We start from the raw sequence: 16,462 nt of genomic DNA on the forward strand, positions 1-16,462 counted from the left end.
ATTTTCCTAAGTGACCATACACTTTGCATTCCCAATAGCACTATATATGAGATTTTGTTGCAGTACATACTTACCAGTATTTTGTACTGGTAATTGTTTTTTTGTTTGTTTAAGTTGTTCCGTATCTCACTGTAGTTTTAATTTGCAGTTCTCTAACAATAAATCATATTGAACATATGCCATCATATATGCTCTTTAGCAAAAATATCTGCTCAAATATCTTGCTCATTTGTATTGGGTTTATTATTTAAGTTTGAGAGTTCTTAACATATTCGAGATACAAGTCCTCTATTAGATATGTTTGCAAATATTTTCGCTCAGTCTCAAGACAAACATGTCTTTCTATTCTCTTTATACCATTCATTGTCTTTCAATGATCAAAATTTTACAATTTTGATGAAGTTCAAATTATCAGTTAGTTCTTTTATGAATCATGCTTTTAATGTCATATGTAAAAACTGTTTGCCAAAGTCACATAAATTCCCTATGTTTTTGCACATAATTTTATAATTTTAGGGTTTTTTTTCTTTTAGGATTATGACCTATTTCGAATCAACTTTTGTATTTGTGCAAAGTATTGGTTAAGTTCACTTTTACTGCCTATGGATATCCTAATTGTTCCAGCACTATTTGTGAAAAAGACTGGCTTTCTGTTCCTTTAATGTAGGTGTCCATGCTTTTACCAATATCACACTGTCTTGATAAGTGCAGTTTTATAGTAAGTCTTGAGATCAGGTAGTGTTGAGTTCTTCAAATTTGTTATTTTTTAAAATTCTTTTGGATATTCTGAATTTTTTTTTTGCATTCTTATATAGATTTAACAACTAGGTTGTCCATTCCTGAAAAAAAAAATTCTGCTGGAATTTTTATTATGATTATGTTGAATTTATAGCTTAAACTTGGGGGAGGCAGGGGGATGTCCTAATATCAAGTCTTTCAGTCCATGGGTATAGTACATCTCTCCATTCATTTAGGTCATCTTTGATTTCTTTCAGTGTTTCAAATGTTTTTGTATATAGATATTGCACATACTTTGTTAGATTAATACCTAAGTATTTCATAATTTTGGTGCTATTGTGATTGGTACTTTAAAATTTTGATTTCCAATCTGTTATCACAGATTTTGCATATTGACTTCGTATGTTGCAACTTTGTTAAATTCACTAGTTAGTATAGTAAAATTTTCATAGATGATTTGAGATTTTCTACATAGACAATATTGACTGAATAAAAACACTTTCATTTCTATGTTTCCATTTTGCATGTCTTTTAATTATCTTTCTTGCCTTATTACCCTTGCTTGTGAATTCAGTGGAATGTTCAATAAGAGTGATAAGAGGGGACATCCTTGCCTTATCCCTGATCTTAGGAACAGATCATTCAGTCTTTGACTCCTAAGTATGTTATCTATTGTTTTCTTCATGATGCCCTTTGCCAAGTAAGGGAATTACTTTCTAGTCCTATTTTTTTAAGAGTTTTTACGATAAATGCATGTTGAATTTTGTCAAATTTCTTCCCTGCAAGTACTGAGAAAAGCATGTGGCTTTTCTAGTATGTTGATAGCTAAATTACATTGATGTACTTAAAAATGTTGAGGCAGCTTTGCACTGCTGGTATAAATTCAACTTGGTCATGTTGTAGTACCCTTTTTATATCTTGCTAAATTCAATTTGTAAAAATATAATTTAGGATTTTTTTTTTTTTTTGCCTTTATGCTCCTGAAGGATATATAACTCTATAGTGTTCCTTTCTGGTAATACCTTACAGAATAATGCTAACTTCACAGAATCATGTGGGAAATATTTTCTTCCTGTCAAATTTTTGGAAGACTTTGTGTATAGTTCGTATTATTTCTTCTTCAACTATTAGGTAGACTTTCACAGAGAAACCATCTGGGCTTGGACTTTTCTGTGTAGGAAGGCTTTAACTAAAAATTCAATTATTTTTAATAAACTATTACTCAGATTTTCTCTTTTTGTCCTACTTTCCGGCAGTTTATGAGTTTGTATCTTTAAAGTAATTTGCCTGTTTCATTGAAGTCACTGAATTCATCAGCATAAAGTTTTCATATGTTCTTATTTTGCTTTTACTATCTTTAGGATTGTAGTGATGTATACCTTTTCATTCCTGATATTAGTAATATTTGTCTTCTCTGTGGTTCTCCCCTGTTCTTAGTCTAGCTAGACAACAATTTTATTTATCTTCTCAATAGCCAGCTCTAAGTTTCTAAAGATGGAAGTTGAGGACACTGATTTAAGACTTCTAAAATACGCATTTAATACATTAAAATTTCTTCTAAATGATGCTGTGATGGCATCCCACAAATGTCGATAGGTTGTTTGTAATTTTCATTCAATTTTAAGTATTTTTTAATTTTCCTCTGACTTCTTCTTTGACTTATGGGTCATTTAGAAGTTGGTTATTGGTCAAGGATTTAGAATTTTACTAGATATCTCATTCTTATCGATTCCACATAGAATTTTGTTGTCATCAAAGAATACATTTTATATGATTTCAATTCTTTAAATTTATTGAGGAGTGTTTTATGCCCAGAATATGGTCTATCTTGGTTAATGTTTTATGTGTACTTGAGAAGAATGTTGATTCTGTATTGTTAAGTTGAGTAGTCAAACATGTCAATTAGATTAAATTGACAGTGTATTAGGTAATATTGCCCAAGTTTTCCATATTGTCAGTAGGTTTCTACCTACTTCTTGTATCCATTATTGAGGAGGCAGGGATGAAGCCTTCAAGTATGTTTGGGGATTAATCTATTTCTCCTTTCAATTATATGTGTTTGCTTCATGTATTTTTAATCTCTTCTGCTTACTGCCTAAATATTTAGGATTGTTATGTCTTCTTGGTGAAATAATCCCTTTTCATTATGTAATGTCTCTCTGTCTCATAGTCATATAACCACTCCAGCTTTTTTATTTGTTTTGGTTTGGGTTTTTTCACTGGTGTTTGCATGGCATATCTTTTCTATAATTTTTACTTTTAACCGATTTATGTTTTTACATTTATTTTTTTAATGTTTACTTGTTTTTGAGAGAAAGAGAGACAGAGCGTGAATGGGGCAGGGGCAGAGAGAGGGAGACATAGAATCCGAAGCACGCTCCAGGCTCTGAGGTGTCAACACAGAGCCCAATGCAGGGCTCAAACTCACAAACCACAAGATCATGACCTGAGCTGAAGTCAGACACTCAACTGACTGAGCCACCCAGGCATCCCTATGTTTTTACATTTAAATTGTCTCTAGAAAGGATGATACGGACACCCGTTCTGAATATGGTGACATAAACTGGTCCCTATTTATTCCCTTTGGAAACTACTCAAAAGCAGTAGGAGAACTGTATTCCTCTATGTTTCAAAGCCAAACTAGTTATTAGTAGGGTGGATCCTGCCAACAGTCACCATACCCCCTTTGTTGCTGCTGCCAATTTTAGAAATAGTTAATAGTTTTAGAATACCTTTAGAAAATGAATTTTACATGTTTTTTTTTTCCTGATATTTGCAGCCTTAGAGAAACAGTGATCTAAATAATGTTTAGATCATCTGTTAAGTCATGTTTATAAACAAACAGTTTGTTTCCAGGACAGCAGGGAAGGGATCTTTTGAATTGAAAACAAGTCAGTCTTACAATACTATCCTTGTCCTTCCCCCATAAACTCTCTAATTGTTCCCAGAAAAACCAGTCTGCTTCAGTGATGAGTAATAAAAACAGAAGCAGCACAGAACATACACAAAGATACTGAGACAAAGGCAAAAAAGGGCAAAATCTAATAACAGATGTAGATCTCTCACTAGAAATAGTGGCCAAAGCATAGGTAAAAATTGTGACTAAACATTTACTATGACTTTTAAAAACGTAATAAAGCAGGGTCAGGGTCATAAAGTGGAAATGCAAGAATCAAGGGAGAGATAATAAAATGTTAAATGGTAGAACTCTGGAAATGAGTAAAATTGAAAAATAGGATTTTACAGAGGAAAAAAATGACAGAAATCTATCATAGGTAAAGAAAATCCAACATATGCATAAGTGGAATCCCTGAAGAAAACACTGAAATTATGTTTTGAAGGGAGGAGGAGAGGATTGTGTGTGGTAAATACAAAGATGCAAAATTATATCAAAATATAAATAAATAAAATATCTGAAACTGTCAGATTTATTGAAAGATTAGGGGCACTTGGGTGGCTCAGTCAGTTAAGTGTCCAACTTTGATTCAGGTCATGATCTCACAGTCATGAGTTCGAGCCCCGCATCAGGCTCTGTGCTGACAGCTCGGCGCCTGGAGCCTGCTTGGATTCTGTGTCTCTCTCTGTCTCTCTCTGCCCTTCCCCAGCTCATTCTCTCCCTCCCTTCCTCTCGCTCTCTTCCTCTCTCTCTCTCTCTCTCTCTCTCAAAAAAAAAAAAGTAAATAAAAACATTTAAAAAATAAACTATTAAAAGAATAAAGATTAAAGGTGACATTATGTAATTGGGAACTAGAACAAAATTCCCTAGTAAAAAAATTTGACATCAAAGATGAAAAAGTAATTCTTTGGGCAGTCTGCACATATGAGTGGGGGAAAAAAATCAAGCTGTCTTCAGTTTTCTCCACAGCAGCACTCAATAGCAAAAGACAGTGGTGCACTACTTATAAAATCACTTGGAGAGAAAATATATATCACAGATTCTATATCTAGCCAAAAGTTTATTCAAGTAAAGAAAATAGATCAACAGTTGAAAACATACTATATTCTCAGAGATTGTTATTTCCATAATATTTTCTTGGGAAAATTAGTTTAGAAGACACATATTGGCCCACGTGTAGATGAATAAAAACACGGAGGCACAAATGGATGCAGAATATATTTAACCATAGAGCTAAAACTAAAACAATTGTAGGGATTAGGGTGACAGAAAAGAAAGTACACATTACATGTCTTAACGATGCAAAAATTATATCACTAATGAAAACAAGAAAAATGCGGAGGAAAAAAATCCAAGGAAGAATAAGTATGTTGATATCTTCAGTTACAATAATGATCAAAGGATAAGATGTAAAACTGATAAATAGAAATATAGGAATCTTTAATAATGAAAATGAGGAAGAGGGACCAAGTAAAATTGGATGCTTGCAAAGAAACAGAAATGAAAGAGAGGTAAAGAAGGACTGTAATTTCATTATTTCTCATTATAAAAAAACACTAGGTCTGATATTTAAAAAATAAAGGACTAAAAGTACTATAAAAAGTTAAAGTTACAAAGGTAACCAATATAAGGAAATACTACAAACCTTCCTAAATGTTAGAAGAAACACACATACACACATTCACAAAGAAAAAAGATACTCAATGAACAAGGAAAATACAATAAAAATCCTAAGACAGAACCATTATCGCATATATTAGTAATGCCAATAAATATAAATGGCCTAAAACTCAACTTTGTTTTAAAAAATTAAGACTTCCATATTGGATCATACAGCAGAATCCAATTCTTGCTCTATTCCAGAGAAACAGCTAGAACTAAGTGTTCAGAAAGATGAAGATAAAAGTAAGTGTGAAGATATACAAAGGTAATTGTAAATATAAGACAAGGTTAGATTCAAGCCAAGAAGTCACTTAACTAGCATATATTATAATATACCATAAATTATAATAATAAAACGTGCAATTCACAAAAAGCAAACCAAAATAGTGCTTCAGTGATTAACCAGACTTTATTTAGAGTATCCCATTTTGCCATGGACAATTTATGTCTTTTGCCCTGGTTTAACTTTGTATAGAAACTTCTTTCACTCTTAAAACATCTATGTTTAGATGATAAATTATATGGTCATCCTATATTTATTCCAGCAATGCAAGGATAGTTCCACAAAAGGAAACATATTCACATAAACGCAAGGAGTTTCAGGACTTTGCTATCGGCCTTAGAATACTGACAGTCTAATGCAGTATTATATCCTTTTATAAGCTCTTATAAGCCTCTGCTTTTTCAGCATTCACTTCCTTTAGCTCACTGGATCACAGCTATGACATATGTTCCTTTTACAGGGTCCCTTAAAAGGCTTTCTGGAAGATTTAGGCAGACTGCAAAAGAAGTTTTATGCCAAAGACGAACGGTTACTTTGCCCTATCAGGACCTACCTGGTTACAGCCAGGAGTGCAGCCAGTTCAGGCGCCCGAGTGCTGAAAACCCTTCGCCGCTGGGGTCTAGAGATAGACGAAGCTCTTTTCCTTGCTGGAGCCCCCAAAGGTCCCATCTTGGTAAAGATAAGGCCCCACATTTTCTTTGATGACCACATGTTCCACATTGAAGGGGCACAGAAATTCGGCACCATCACAGCTCATGTACCTTATGGCATTAATCAAAAAATGAACAATTAGGGATGGGGAGGAGAAATAAAGCAGTGAGTCTGGTATTACAGAAGCCACTTTTGTGGATCTCTAGGGTAATTAGATAGGTATTTCAGATGATTGGACCTCAGAACTTAGTTCATTTGGAAAGGTTTCCTCTTGATATTTTGAAAATATTTTGAACCTTCAAGTTACCTTCAAGCTACTTCTCTCTGAGCTATCAATGCTGTTGAATACCACTGCACTTACCTTTATGTGTAAGTCATATTGATGACTCTTTAGGATAAGTTTAGAACCTGAATGCTTGAATACTTAACGGGCTATCTCAGGTGTCTAGTTATTTTTACAAAGCATTGCTCATTTTTGGATGTTGGTTGATTGAATTGTTACCCACCATCATTGTAGAATATTGGTCTTCAAAGAAGGAAAGAGTAGGGTTAGATACACTCTTGAAAATTGGAGCTTTTTATTCTGTTGCCTCTGTGACCAGGCTTTTAATCAATGCAAAATGAAAAGGTCACTCCACCTGCAATTTTGACTCCTGCACCAAGTTTGACACTGCTCATTGAGAAATAAATCAGCAGGTTATTCATAGAGGGCACTTTCCATCTAAGATGAGCTCCAAACAGAAGGTCTGGAGAACCTGAAGAACCTGGGGAAGGTTCTTTGAAGCTTACCCGAGGGTGCATTACCTCTGGACTACAAGGCTTCATATTTGAAGTCTCTGGCTCTGGGCCTGGCAGGTAGGTCCAATGTTTACATAAAAAAAAAAAAAAAAAAAAAAAAAAAAAGCTTTGGCTACCACTTCAAAATGTGACATGAAGTGTAATATCCCAGCCTTTCGTTGTTATTATTATTTTGTTATTTTTCTTTTGATTTTAAGAAACATCTATTGGTTATTAACCATAATCTATTGCATAATAGGCACAGTGAGCTGGTTATTTTCACGTTACCTCATTTTCTCATCAAACCAAATGTTTGTAACAGAACATTATTACCCTCATTTTTACCAATGGAGGACTTAAGACTCGCAAAGAAAAAGTAGCTTGTCCAATAACGTGCAGCTAATAAATGGTAGGACTGAGATTCCTTCAAAAGCTACATTCTGTTTTCTCTGTGAATATACAGCTTCCACTTCAAGTTGTTATTAATTCCATGGCCATAGGACCCATCCTGAACAGATAGTCATCCCATTATGTTCTATGCTTCAGTTACATAGCAGTTACATAACAGGTCTGAGGATTTGCCGCCTCCTCTCCTCTTCATGCCCTCTCCTGCTTCTTCTACCCCCACTTCTATCTCTACTGCACCCATGTATACATATTCTGCCCCGGCTCTAGGTAAATAAGACTGTTGCTGACATATAGCTTTTTCTCTCTTTCTTAATTTGATATAAGCTAGTCCAAAATATACCAGTCATGACACTTACTGAGCACCTACTGTTTTCTATGCATTCTCCAGTGTGAAGACCACAAGAGAAACTCAGACATAATCCTGTCCTTTGGGAAATTTAAAACCTTGAACAATCCCTTAGAGTAAGTCAAGCATGCAAACTGATATAGTCAACCCCAAAAAGCTGTTTGTCTTCAGTGCCAAGAGAGGGTCGCACATGGAAGTTGAGGAAGAGATCTGTGTGGGCTGGATGTGGTCAGACTATAGAGAGAACCGAGGTGAGCTTTTAAGGATGAGAAAGACATGGATAGGTAGAAAAAGAAAGAGGAAACAGATGTGCTCTGGGATCAGTGAGCTTGAGAGGCAACTTCAAATTACCAAAAGGAAGAAATAAAGGCCCACCCCTGGTGACTTCTTCTCTGGTGCCTTGTGGAATCCTCAGGGACAGTGCTCCTTCCCACCTATAAGCTCTACCTTCAGCACTCACACGAAACCTTCTTCTGGCATTCTAACCCTCTTCTATGTGCGTGTTAAATGCATGTTATATCCTTCCCAAATGTACAGGAGTGGAGGAGAGTTTATCAAAATAATCTAGGGAGTTAATTTCAAACTGTACAAGTTGTGTGACTCCTCTCTTATCCTAAAGATTCTAGAATGGGGGCTTTGCCAGGGGAGGTCTCTGTACAAGACAATAAGCACATTGAGGGAAGAAATGGTGTCCTATTTCTCTGTGACTCTCCCAGGGCAGGGGCCTGGCACATACCAGATGGGTGAGTAGATGAACGAATGACAACTTGAGAAAAGTCGGGTCTAAAGCTATGAAGTTTGCAGCTTGAAGATGGGTCCCTGTGGCAATAAGACCTCGCATCTTTGTATCATTTTTACAGTGTACAAAGCACTTTCCCTTCCATTATCACGTTGAATAGCCTCCTGGAGGGAGGCGTGGAGGCACTAGTGAATGGGCTTTTCCCACTGTATCTCTGCCAGTATGAAATAAGACCATTGGAGGATGCCTTTTGCTATAGAGACCAATGACGATGGTTTTCAGTTCTCAAACTGTGGTCCACAAATCAGCAGCATCAGAATCACCTGGGAACTTGTTAGAATTGCAACGTCTCAGGTCCCATCTGGAACTTATTGAATTCTAAACTCGTACTAGCACCCTACAATTTCTGGGGGGGGGGGGGGGGGATTGTTTTTTATGAGTCCTCCAGGAGATTCTGATACAACGCTAAACCAACCAGAACCACTGATCCATTCCATTTCCGAGTGGTTCCTGTTGCTGAGTTCTTCGCCTCATCATAATAAAAAAAGAGCCCTTCCTCAGACTCCAGGTGGGCAGGGACAATTCTCCTGAGGGTGAAAGTAAACTTCACTGAGGGTTAACAAGTCCCAGGGCCCTTTAACGGAAAATATACTAAGCAAGCTCCGATGTATGGGATTTGTAAATTAAAAATATTCATTAGGCATTCCCATGGGGTCGACCCCCGCTACTCTGGGGCCTGTGCTCACCCTCCACGCTCAGGCTGGAGACCTCTCCACGGAGTCACCACGACCCAGGGCGCTGTACTCCCGCAACCAATCAGATGCCCTCGGAAGGAAAACTACAAGTCCCAGTATGCCCCACGCCGTCCCGTCAGGCGGCGAAAGGCCGCGCCCCAGAATTCTTCGCGTGCAGGTGTCAGCCTTAGTCCCTGGCGCGCGAGACCACTCCGGAAGTCCCGCGCAGGGGCCGGTGGGCCCTCGGCCCCCGCGGCTATGGCCCTGGTGGCTACAGTAGCGGCACTCTTGGCTGCACTAGGTGGGGCTCTGTGGCTGGCGGCCCGGCGCTTCGTGGGGCCCAGTGTCCGACACGGAGGAGGGGACTCCGGCCTCATGCACGGGAAGACTGTGCTGATCACAGGGGCGAACAGCGGCCTGGGCCGCGCCACTGCCGCCGAGCTGCTGCGCCTAGGCGCGCGGGTGATCATGGGCTGCCGTGACCGCGCGCGCGCCGAAGAGGCAGCGGGTCAGCTCCGCCGCGAGCTCCGCCAGGCTGGGGGCCCCGGGCCGGGCTCCGACGCCGGCGAGGCCGGCGAGGCCGGCGAGCTCGTCGTCAAGGAGTTGGACCTCGCCTCGCTGCGTTCGGTGCGCGCCTTCTGTCAGGAGATGCTCCAGGTGTGGGGCTCCGGGAGCCAGCTGGAGATCGGGGACGGGCGCAGGCCTCGGCGAGCGGGCGGGGCGTGGGCTGAGCGGCGGGTGGCCGCCCAGAGTCCGGGGGTGTGACCTTGGGAAAGACCAAGCCTGAGTCCCAACAGTCCAGTGGTTTTGAGAAGGCTAGGGAGTGCAGGCTGGGAAAATTGGTAGGACAGGTGTCTGCCTTCCAAAGATGCTGGGGAAATAATGGCCCCAAGAGGAAAATAAGCCAGTTTCTGCACATTTCCTTTCATTATGTGAGGACCGGCCCTGGAGGAGATCCGCGAGGTCACGGACTGTTTTTTCTGTGTCCCGAGTGAATCTGCACCAAGCCATCTTTCAGAGAACCTTAGAGCCAGGGACCTTGAAACAATGTTCCCCCCCTACTGGGGTAGGAAGTTTAGTTCTCTGTCACCAGTGGACTCATTAGCACCACATCCTTAAGCAGTATCTGGCCTGATTTCTAAATAGACTGGAGCTCAGAATCCCAGTGGCCAAGTGTTCTAAACGGGGACAAATAAATATAATACTTAGTATTTATTGAAGGTTTCCTATGTGCCAGGAGGTGTTCCAAGCATTCTTACAATGGCTTTCCTGTGTGCCAGGAGGTGTTCCAAGCACTTATAATGAAATTAAAGTGCCCTTGGCTATTACTGTCATCGAAGCCTCACAGCAACCCTGGTAGACATTTTTATCCCCATTTTACAACGTTAGGCAATGAAGGCATAGGTAGGCCAAGTAATTTGCCCAGGATCTGTCTCCAAAGCCCTCGCTGTTAGCTTCTATACTCCTGCTGCCTGCCAGTGAGGTGTAGGATTTCTTCGGTTAGCTGATAAATATTCCACTGCAGGGGATGTCCTCTGTTGAAATTGAGATAGAAGAGTTTCCTGCAGGGGTAACTTGCAAAAGGCCATATAGAAAAGTGAAATTTAAAATTAGCTGGCATGGGAAAGGTGCCTGTATGAAATGGAGCCTCTTGAGTCTACAGCAGAGGTTCCCAAACTAATTATTTTTTTTCATAATGCTGGTGAGCCAAAGGAAAGATCTATCAGTTTATTAAGTAATTAGGTCCAAACAACCCAGTATTTACATCCTAACAACTTAGTAGCTGTTTGAAAAAATAATATACATAATTCAAAGAAAAATTTTTTATTTCATTGTTCAATAATCATAACTAGTGATGGGAAATGTGCACCTGTTGTTCACTGCACCAACTTCTCAGTCTTTGGGCTCACACTGAAAATGTCCATCTTTTTTTGTTCTACATTGATTTTTAACATTGTACTTGCATTTTGGTAAAAACTCAGCTTTGCAGAGATGAGACACCATTGAAAGGAATTTAGCAAAATTTAATGTTTAAGCTGTGAGCCCCCTGCAGCTAGTAGTTTGAGATGTTGTACAGATTATCACTTTGTTTCCCTGGAAAATATAAAATTATCCATAGCACCTTGTGGAGTCCCTTATGAGGCTGTAGGGCGCTTTGATGCATTGTTTGGGAACTATTGCAGATCTTTTTTGTCTGTTTGTCTTAATAACTAGTGTTTCATTATCAGCTGAAACAGTTAACAGTACTGATGTATAAAAGATGTTGAAGCATAAAAAGTGGGTCTTCCTGTTCATTAAAATGTGGATGGGTCTGGGAATCCTTCTCATTTCTGATACTTACAGCATTTAACCACTTTGGCCATTTGAGACAGAACTAATTAAAAGTTAAAGAGATAAACTTTATTAAGTTCCTTCCTGGCTCTGAAGTTCAGTGACAATAACCATATATATATATATATATATTTTTAGTGGAAGTGTAAATTTCCCACAGGTTGGTATTCATGGTATTTATATCATTTATCTCCTCGAATTAAAAAAAAAAAATAGTGAATGATAAAGTCTTAAAATAATACAAGCCCAGCAAAGAATGATGGCTCAGAAATGATTAATACAGGAAACTCTTCCAAAGGATTAGTGAAAAAAGAACACTCCTTTCTTTCCCCCACGGGTGAACTTTTGCCTTCTTTTTGAAGTTGACTGTTGGAAAAGCCAAAGGTGCGTAGACAGACAGAATGATAAATAGTTGATCCTCTGACAGGTAGGCTGTGATAACAGTTGTGAAATTTAACACATTTTTCTTTTTACTTACACTTGGCAAAAGGGCCAGTGAAATTTGAAATTTGACCTCAAATTAATTTAATCGTAGGTCATCACTCTGTCTTTACACCTGGAACATGTTGTGCATTTTTTTCTCTGCCCATCAGAAGAGACAGAGAGGAGCCAGGAAAGGGCTGGGGAAAACCAACTTAATATGAATTAAAAAATGAAAAGACTTCCTTTTGAGGACAGTCTAAATTTTAGCATTTTACTCTGGAGAGATGCAGGAGGGTACAAAGTGCAGAATTCTGACTATATAGATCTTCCAAGCTGCGGGCCTCTTGTAGCTTGAAAGAGGTAGATTATATACAGGGAAAAAAGAACTGTATTCTAGAATCCTAATAGATGTTAAAGGTGTTTGTTGGGGCTAACTCCTCTCTAAATGTCCTTTGCTGTCATTGTGAGACTTAGTATTATGTTTCATTGCATTGTTTTTTTTCCCCATTGTGTAGTTTCTGATATTTTGATATTACCTACTTTTTTTTTCTTAATATTTCTTTGATTTATTCTTGATATCCTCTCCAGTCTTATTTTGCATCCTTGACCCTCTCTATTGTCCCAATTTTGAGGAAACCACTTTAAGTTGCTCTATCCCCATGGTACTGTTTGCCCTTAGAAAACTACAGAATGGAAAAATCCTAATTTGGCCCTGGCATTGTTAATAGCAGCTCTGGGAATAAAGGATGCTGACCTGCCTTCTGCTATACTTCCACTTTCTAGCACACATCGATTCTCTAGCTATGGTTTGAAACTCCCAATTAGAAAAGCAAGCTAGCTTACTAATTAAAAATAGGGGCATTAAAAAATAGGGCATTGCTGTCAGAAGATTTCCTCTTCCAATTTTTGTTTGCCACTTAGGAGCCCCGTCTTCACAAATCACCTAACCCGGGTGCTTCAGTTTGCTCTTGAAGTTGTTGAGGGTAGATGAGATAACATGTGAGAAGCACAAGCCCTCCATTAAGCATGCAACCCACCCTCGACTGTTGAAAACCCTTGAAGGCATTGTATAGAATTTTAGTACTTTGCAAGAATTTGTTTTTAATTTCATTTGAGGACTGTGTTCATAATTACCTCATTCTCTTTTTGACATTTAAAGGAAGAGCCTAGACTGGATGTCTTAATCAACAATGCAGGGATCTTCCAGTGCCCTTATATGAAGACCGAAGATGGTTTTGAGATGCAGTTTGGAGTGAACCATCTGGGGCACTTCCTACTCACCAATCTTCTCCTTGGACTCCTCAAAAGTTCAGCTCCCAGCAGGATTGTGGTAGTCTCTTCCAAACTTTATAAATATGGAGACATCAACTTTGAAGACTTGAACAGTGAACAAAGCTATAATAAAAGCTTTTGTTACAGTCGGAGCAAACTGGCTAACATTCTTTTTACCAGAGAATTAGCCCGCCGCTTAGAAGGCACAAACGTTACTGTCAACGTATTACACCCTGGTATTGTGCGGACGAATCTTGGCAGGCACATACACATTCCACTGTTGGTCAAACCACTTTTCAATTTGGTGTCATGGGCTTTTTTTAAAACCCCAGTAGAAGGTGCCCAGACTTCAGTTTATTTAGCCTCTTCACCTGAAGTGGAAGGCGTGTCGGGAAAGTACTTTGGGGACTGTAAAGAGGAAGCACTATTGCCCAAAGCTATGGATGAGTCTGTTGCAAGAAAACTCTGGGATATCAGTGAAGTAATGGTTGGCATATTAAAATAGGAACAAGGAGTGAAAGAGAGCTATTTATAAAACTGGATGCCTTACATCTGTAATCAGAAATGGTGTGGCTTGAGTACTTGCTACTTGAAAACACAGCTTTGGTTTTACAGTAACTGCTGAGAGGTACATAAGGATATTTTGAAGGTACTAAAAAAGTTATTTTCTAGAGAACATAAAATTTCAGAAAAGTTTTAAATATAAGCATAATGAGTGGTGTAATGAGCAATAGTATAATGAATATATAATGAACAATTTTATAAATTATGATTGAGCAAGCATGGATTATAAATATTAAAGAATCCAGTGACTTAAACACCTTGAGAAGTTTTTTCAAATATCTTTCTGAGTTTCATGGCCAAAGTGTTAAATATTTATATTGCAGTGCTGGTTTTTGTGTGAAAATAATATGCCTATTGTGTGCACCATTCTCACTTGGAATAAATTCAGTGATGCAAATTCTTAATTGTGCATTTTTTTTTACAAGTTTCACTAAATTGTGTCCTTTATCATCTTATTAGCCTCCACTGATCTTGGTATGCCCAGTATCTTCCCTTCCCACACATCTTGCATGCTGCATTAAGTAGTAATATTTCGCGGCGCCTGGGTGGCTCAGTCGGTTAAGCGGCCGACTTCGGCCCAGGTCATGATCTCGCGGTCTGTGAGTTCGAGCCCCGCGTCGGGCTCTGTGCTGACAGCTCAGAGCCTGGAGCCTGTTTCAGATTATGTGTCTCCCTCTCTCTGACCCTCCCCCGTTCATGCTCTGTCTCTCTCTGTGTCAAAAATAAATAAACGTTAAAAAAAATTTTTTTAAAAAGAATTAATACTTCAAAAACCCAAATCTGTGTCATAGTGTCATATCCCTGCTTAAAAATATGTGGTGGTTTCCAATTGCCCATAACAGTGGGTTTCCAGCCTTTTTTTGTTAAGCTGCAGAATTCTTTCTTCAAAAGAAGTCTTAAGGGGCACTTGGGTGGTTCAGTTGGTTTAGCATCCAACTCTTGATTTCAGCTCAGGTCATGATCCCAGGGTCATGGGATCGAGCCCGTGTCAGGCTCCGAGCACGGAGCCTGCTTGTGATTCTCTTCCTGTGCCCCTCAACCCCCAACCCTCTTCGTTCTCTCTCTAAAAATACAAACAATACAAAACAAAAAAGTCTTAAGTAGAGAAACTTAATGGGTAAAACAAGTAATTACAATACTTGTTAGTATTGTCTTCCCCCAAATATGTTCCTTTTGCTAATTCCTGAAAGGACTTAGCAGAATATGGTAGTTTATAAACTACTTCTATTTAAAGTTTAAACTCTTTAATATACATTTGAGACTATCCAGGAACTGGCCACAGGCTTACTTTGTCCTCTTAGTGTTGTCCAATAGAACTTTCTGCAATGATGGAAATAATTGTGTCTGTGCTGTCCTGTGAGGTACACTCTAGATACGTGTGGTTATTGAGTACTTGAAATATAACTGAGACCTGCATTTCTAATCTTATTTAACATTAATTTAGATTTAAATAGGCACAGGTGCCTAGTGACTAATGTCTCAGACAGGAATCTCTCTTCATTCCATTGTATAACCCAGTCATCAGTATAAATCAGTCATATGTTCACCTGCTTCTTGGCCTTTCCTTATATCGTTCCTTCAATCCCTGTAGGCAGAACCAGTCCTTTTTCTACTTTGTTTTCATTGATTTTGGAGCTTTACTAATTATTTGCTCAAAAATCCAGTTAATTAGAATAAGAATTCTTCAAGGAATTTTTTTTTATTTTGTTATATTCTTATTAGTGTTCCTTCCTCAAGAATCAAGTGTAGTACTTGACACACAGTAAACATTGAATAATGATGTTTGAATGAGTAATAAGTAATGGGTCAGTGGTGTGCCTAAAAATAAGTCTGAATAGGGCTATTATAGGTATCTGTACTGTAACATCAGAAATAGTAATTAGTATTTCTTTGTCTTAACCATCTCTTATTGGAAAAGGAATTGGGACAGAAAATGATGGACTGTACAATACTGAATTTAAGGACCATTTTGCTCAGGAGTAATCCTCGGTTATTATTTTTAAGACTATTTATATTATCTGGTTACCAGTATCAATTCTTTTCGAGAATGGCAGGACCTTGGCAGATTACACAGAAGATCTGTTTTCCATTAGAGCACTGGGTTGTGCATCTGAGGAACACAGTGGTTGTATCATCACAGGTGTGCCTCTGCAGGTGTAGTGGGTATAGCTGCATCATGTTCTTTGAAATGTATTTTAAAAAAATCCTCCACAAAGAGACTTGCTGAACTTAGAAATATGGCAGGAAATACACCAGAATGCAACTTGGAGAAATGGAAGCTAATAAATCTGTCCTACACCTCGACTTCATTAAAAAGAGCGCCTTTTTTATTTTTTTTTTTCTTCCAGTTAATACCATCTTTTCTGGCTTCATTTTGATACCTGATGCTTTTCAGGGGAGTTGGGCCTTTTGTAAGAGTTGAGCCTTTCAGAGTTCTTGTTTGCGGCACCATAATAAAATAGGATATATTAATTTATCATGATGGAAAACTAGAAACTCATCTGGAAACACCAAGTATTTAGGTAAAATGAGCTGCCATTTGGAAGATGTCCTTCCCACCCCGTGTTGTATGGAATCGAGGGCTAATAGCTATAGTATGACTAGTTAGATTTTGAAGATTATTATTAAACTCTTCTGT

The 16,462-nt window shown here is 38.5% G+C and overlaps 2 protein-coding genes and 1 long non-coding RNA gene across 5 annotated transcripts in view; 2 read left to right on the plus strand and 1 right to left on the minus strand.

Moving 5' to 3' along the window:
* NT5C1B (5'-nucleotidase, cytosolic IB) overlaps nucleotides 1-7,443 on the plus strand; it is a 25,306-nt gene extending 17,863 nt beyond the window's left edge. For both annotated transcript variants that reach the window (XM_015078367.3, XM_015078368.3), the window contains one exon: nucleotides 6,040-7,443. In XM_015078367.3, coding sequence (XP_014933853.1) covers nucleotides 6,040-6,372 — 333 coding nt within the window. In that variant the 3' untranslated portion in view covers nucleotides 6,373-7,443. The remainder of the gene's footprint in view (nucleotides 1-6,039) is intronic.
* LOC128311305 (uncharacterized) overlaps nucleotides 1-9,370 on the minus strand; it is a 26,123-nt gene extending 16,753 nt beyond the window's left edge. Inside the window, exons 1-2 of the long non-coding RNA XR_008289666.1 lie at nucleotides 9,247-9,370; nucleotides 6,133-6,340 (exon numbers count right to left, since the gene is read on the minus strand). This is a non-coding gene — a long non-coding RNA (uncharacterized LOC128311305). The remainder of the gene's footprint in view (nucleotides 1-6,132; nucleotides 6,341-9,246) is intronic.
* RDH14 (retinol dehydrogenase 14) lies at nucleotides 9,151-14,228 on the plus strand. Of its 2 annotated transcripts, none has more exons than XM_027077950.1 (2): nucleotides 9,151-9,891; nucleotides 13,148-14,228. In XM_027077950.1, the coding sequence occupies exons 1-2, from the start codon at nucleotides 9,166-9,168 to the stop codon at nucleotides 13,763-13,765; spliced, it is 1,344 nt and encodes a 447-aa protein (XP_026933751.1). In that variant the 5' UTR covers nucleotides 9,151-9,165; the 3' UTR covers nucleotides 13,766-14,228. The 2 variants fall into 2 exon arrangements, with proteins under 2 accessions (XP_026933751.1, XP_026933752.1); XM_027077951.1 differs by having other exon boundaries at nucleotides 9,151-9,861.
* Nucleotides 14,229-16,462: the final 2,234 nt, after the last annotated feature.

The sequence above is a fragment of the Acinonyx jubatus genome, chromosome A3 (genome assembly GCF_027475565.1).
Source record: "Acinonyx jubatus isolate Ajub_Pintada_27869175 chromosome A3, VMU_Ajub_asm_v1.0, whole genome shotgun sequence".
NCBI classification, from domain to species: domain Eukaryota; kingdom Metazoa; phylum Chordata; class Mammalia; order Carnivora; family Felidae; genus Acinonyx; species Acinonyx jubatus.

Coding starts and splice junctions, on each gene's coding strand:
- RDH14 (XM_027077950.1), top strand. CDS start 9,166: ATGTATGGGATTTGTAAATTAAAAATATTCATTAGGCATTCCCATGGG. Junction 9,892..13,147: donor TCTGTCAGGAGATGCTCCAG/GTGTGGGGCTCC, acceptor TGACATTTAAAG/GAAGAGCCTAGACTGGATGT.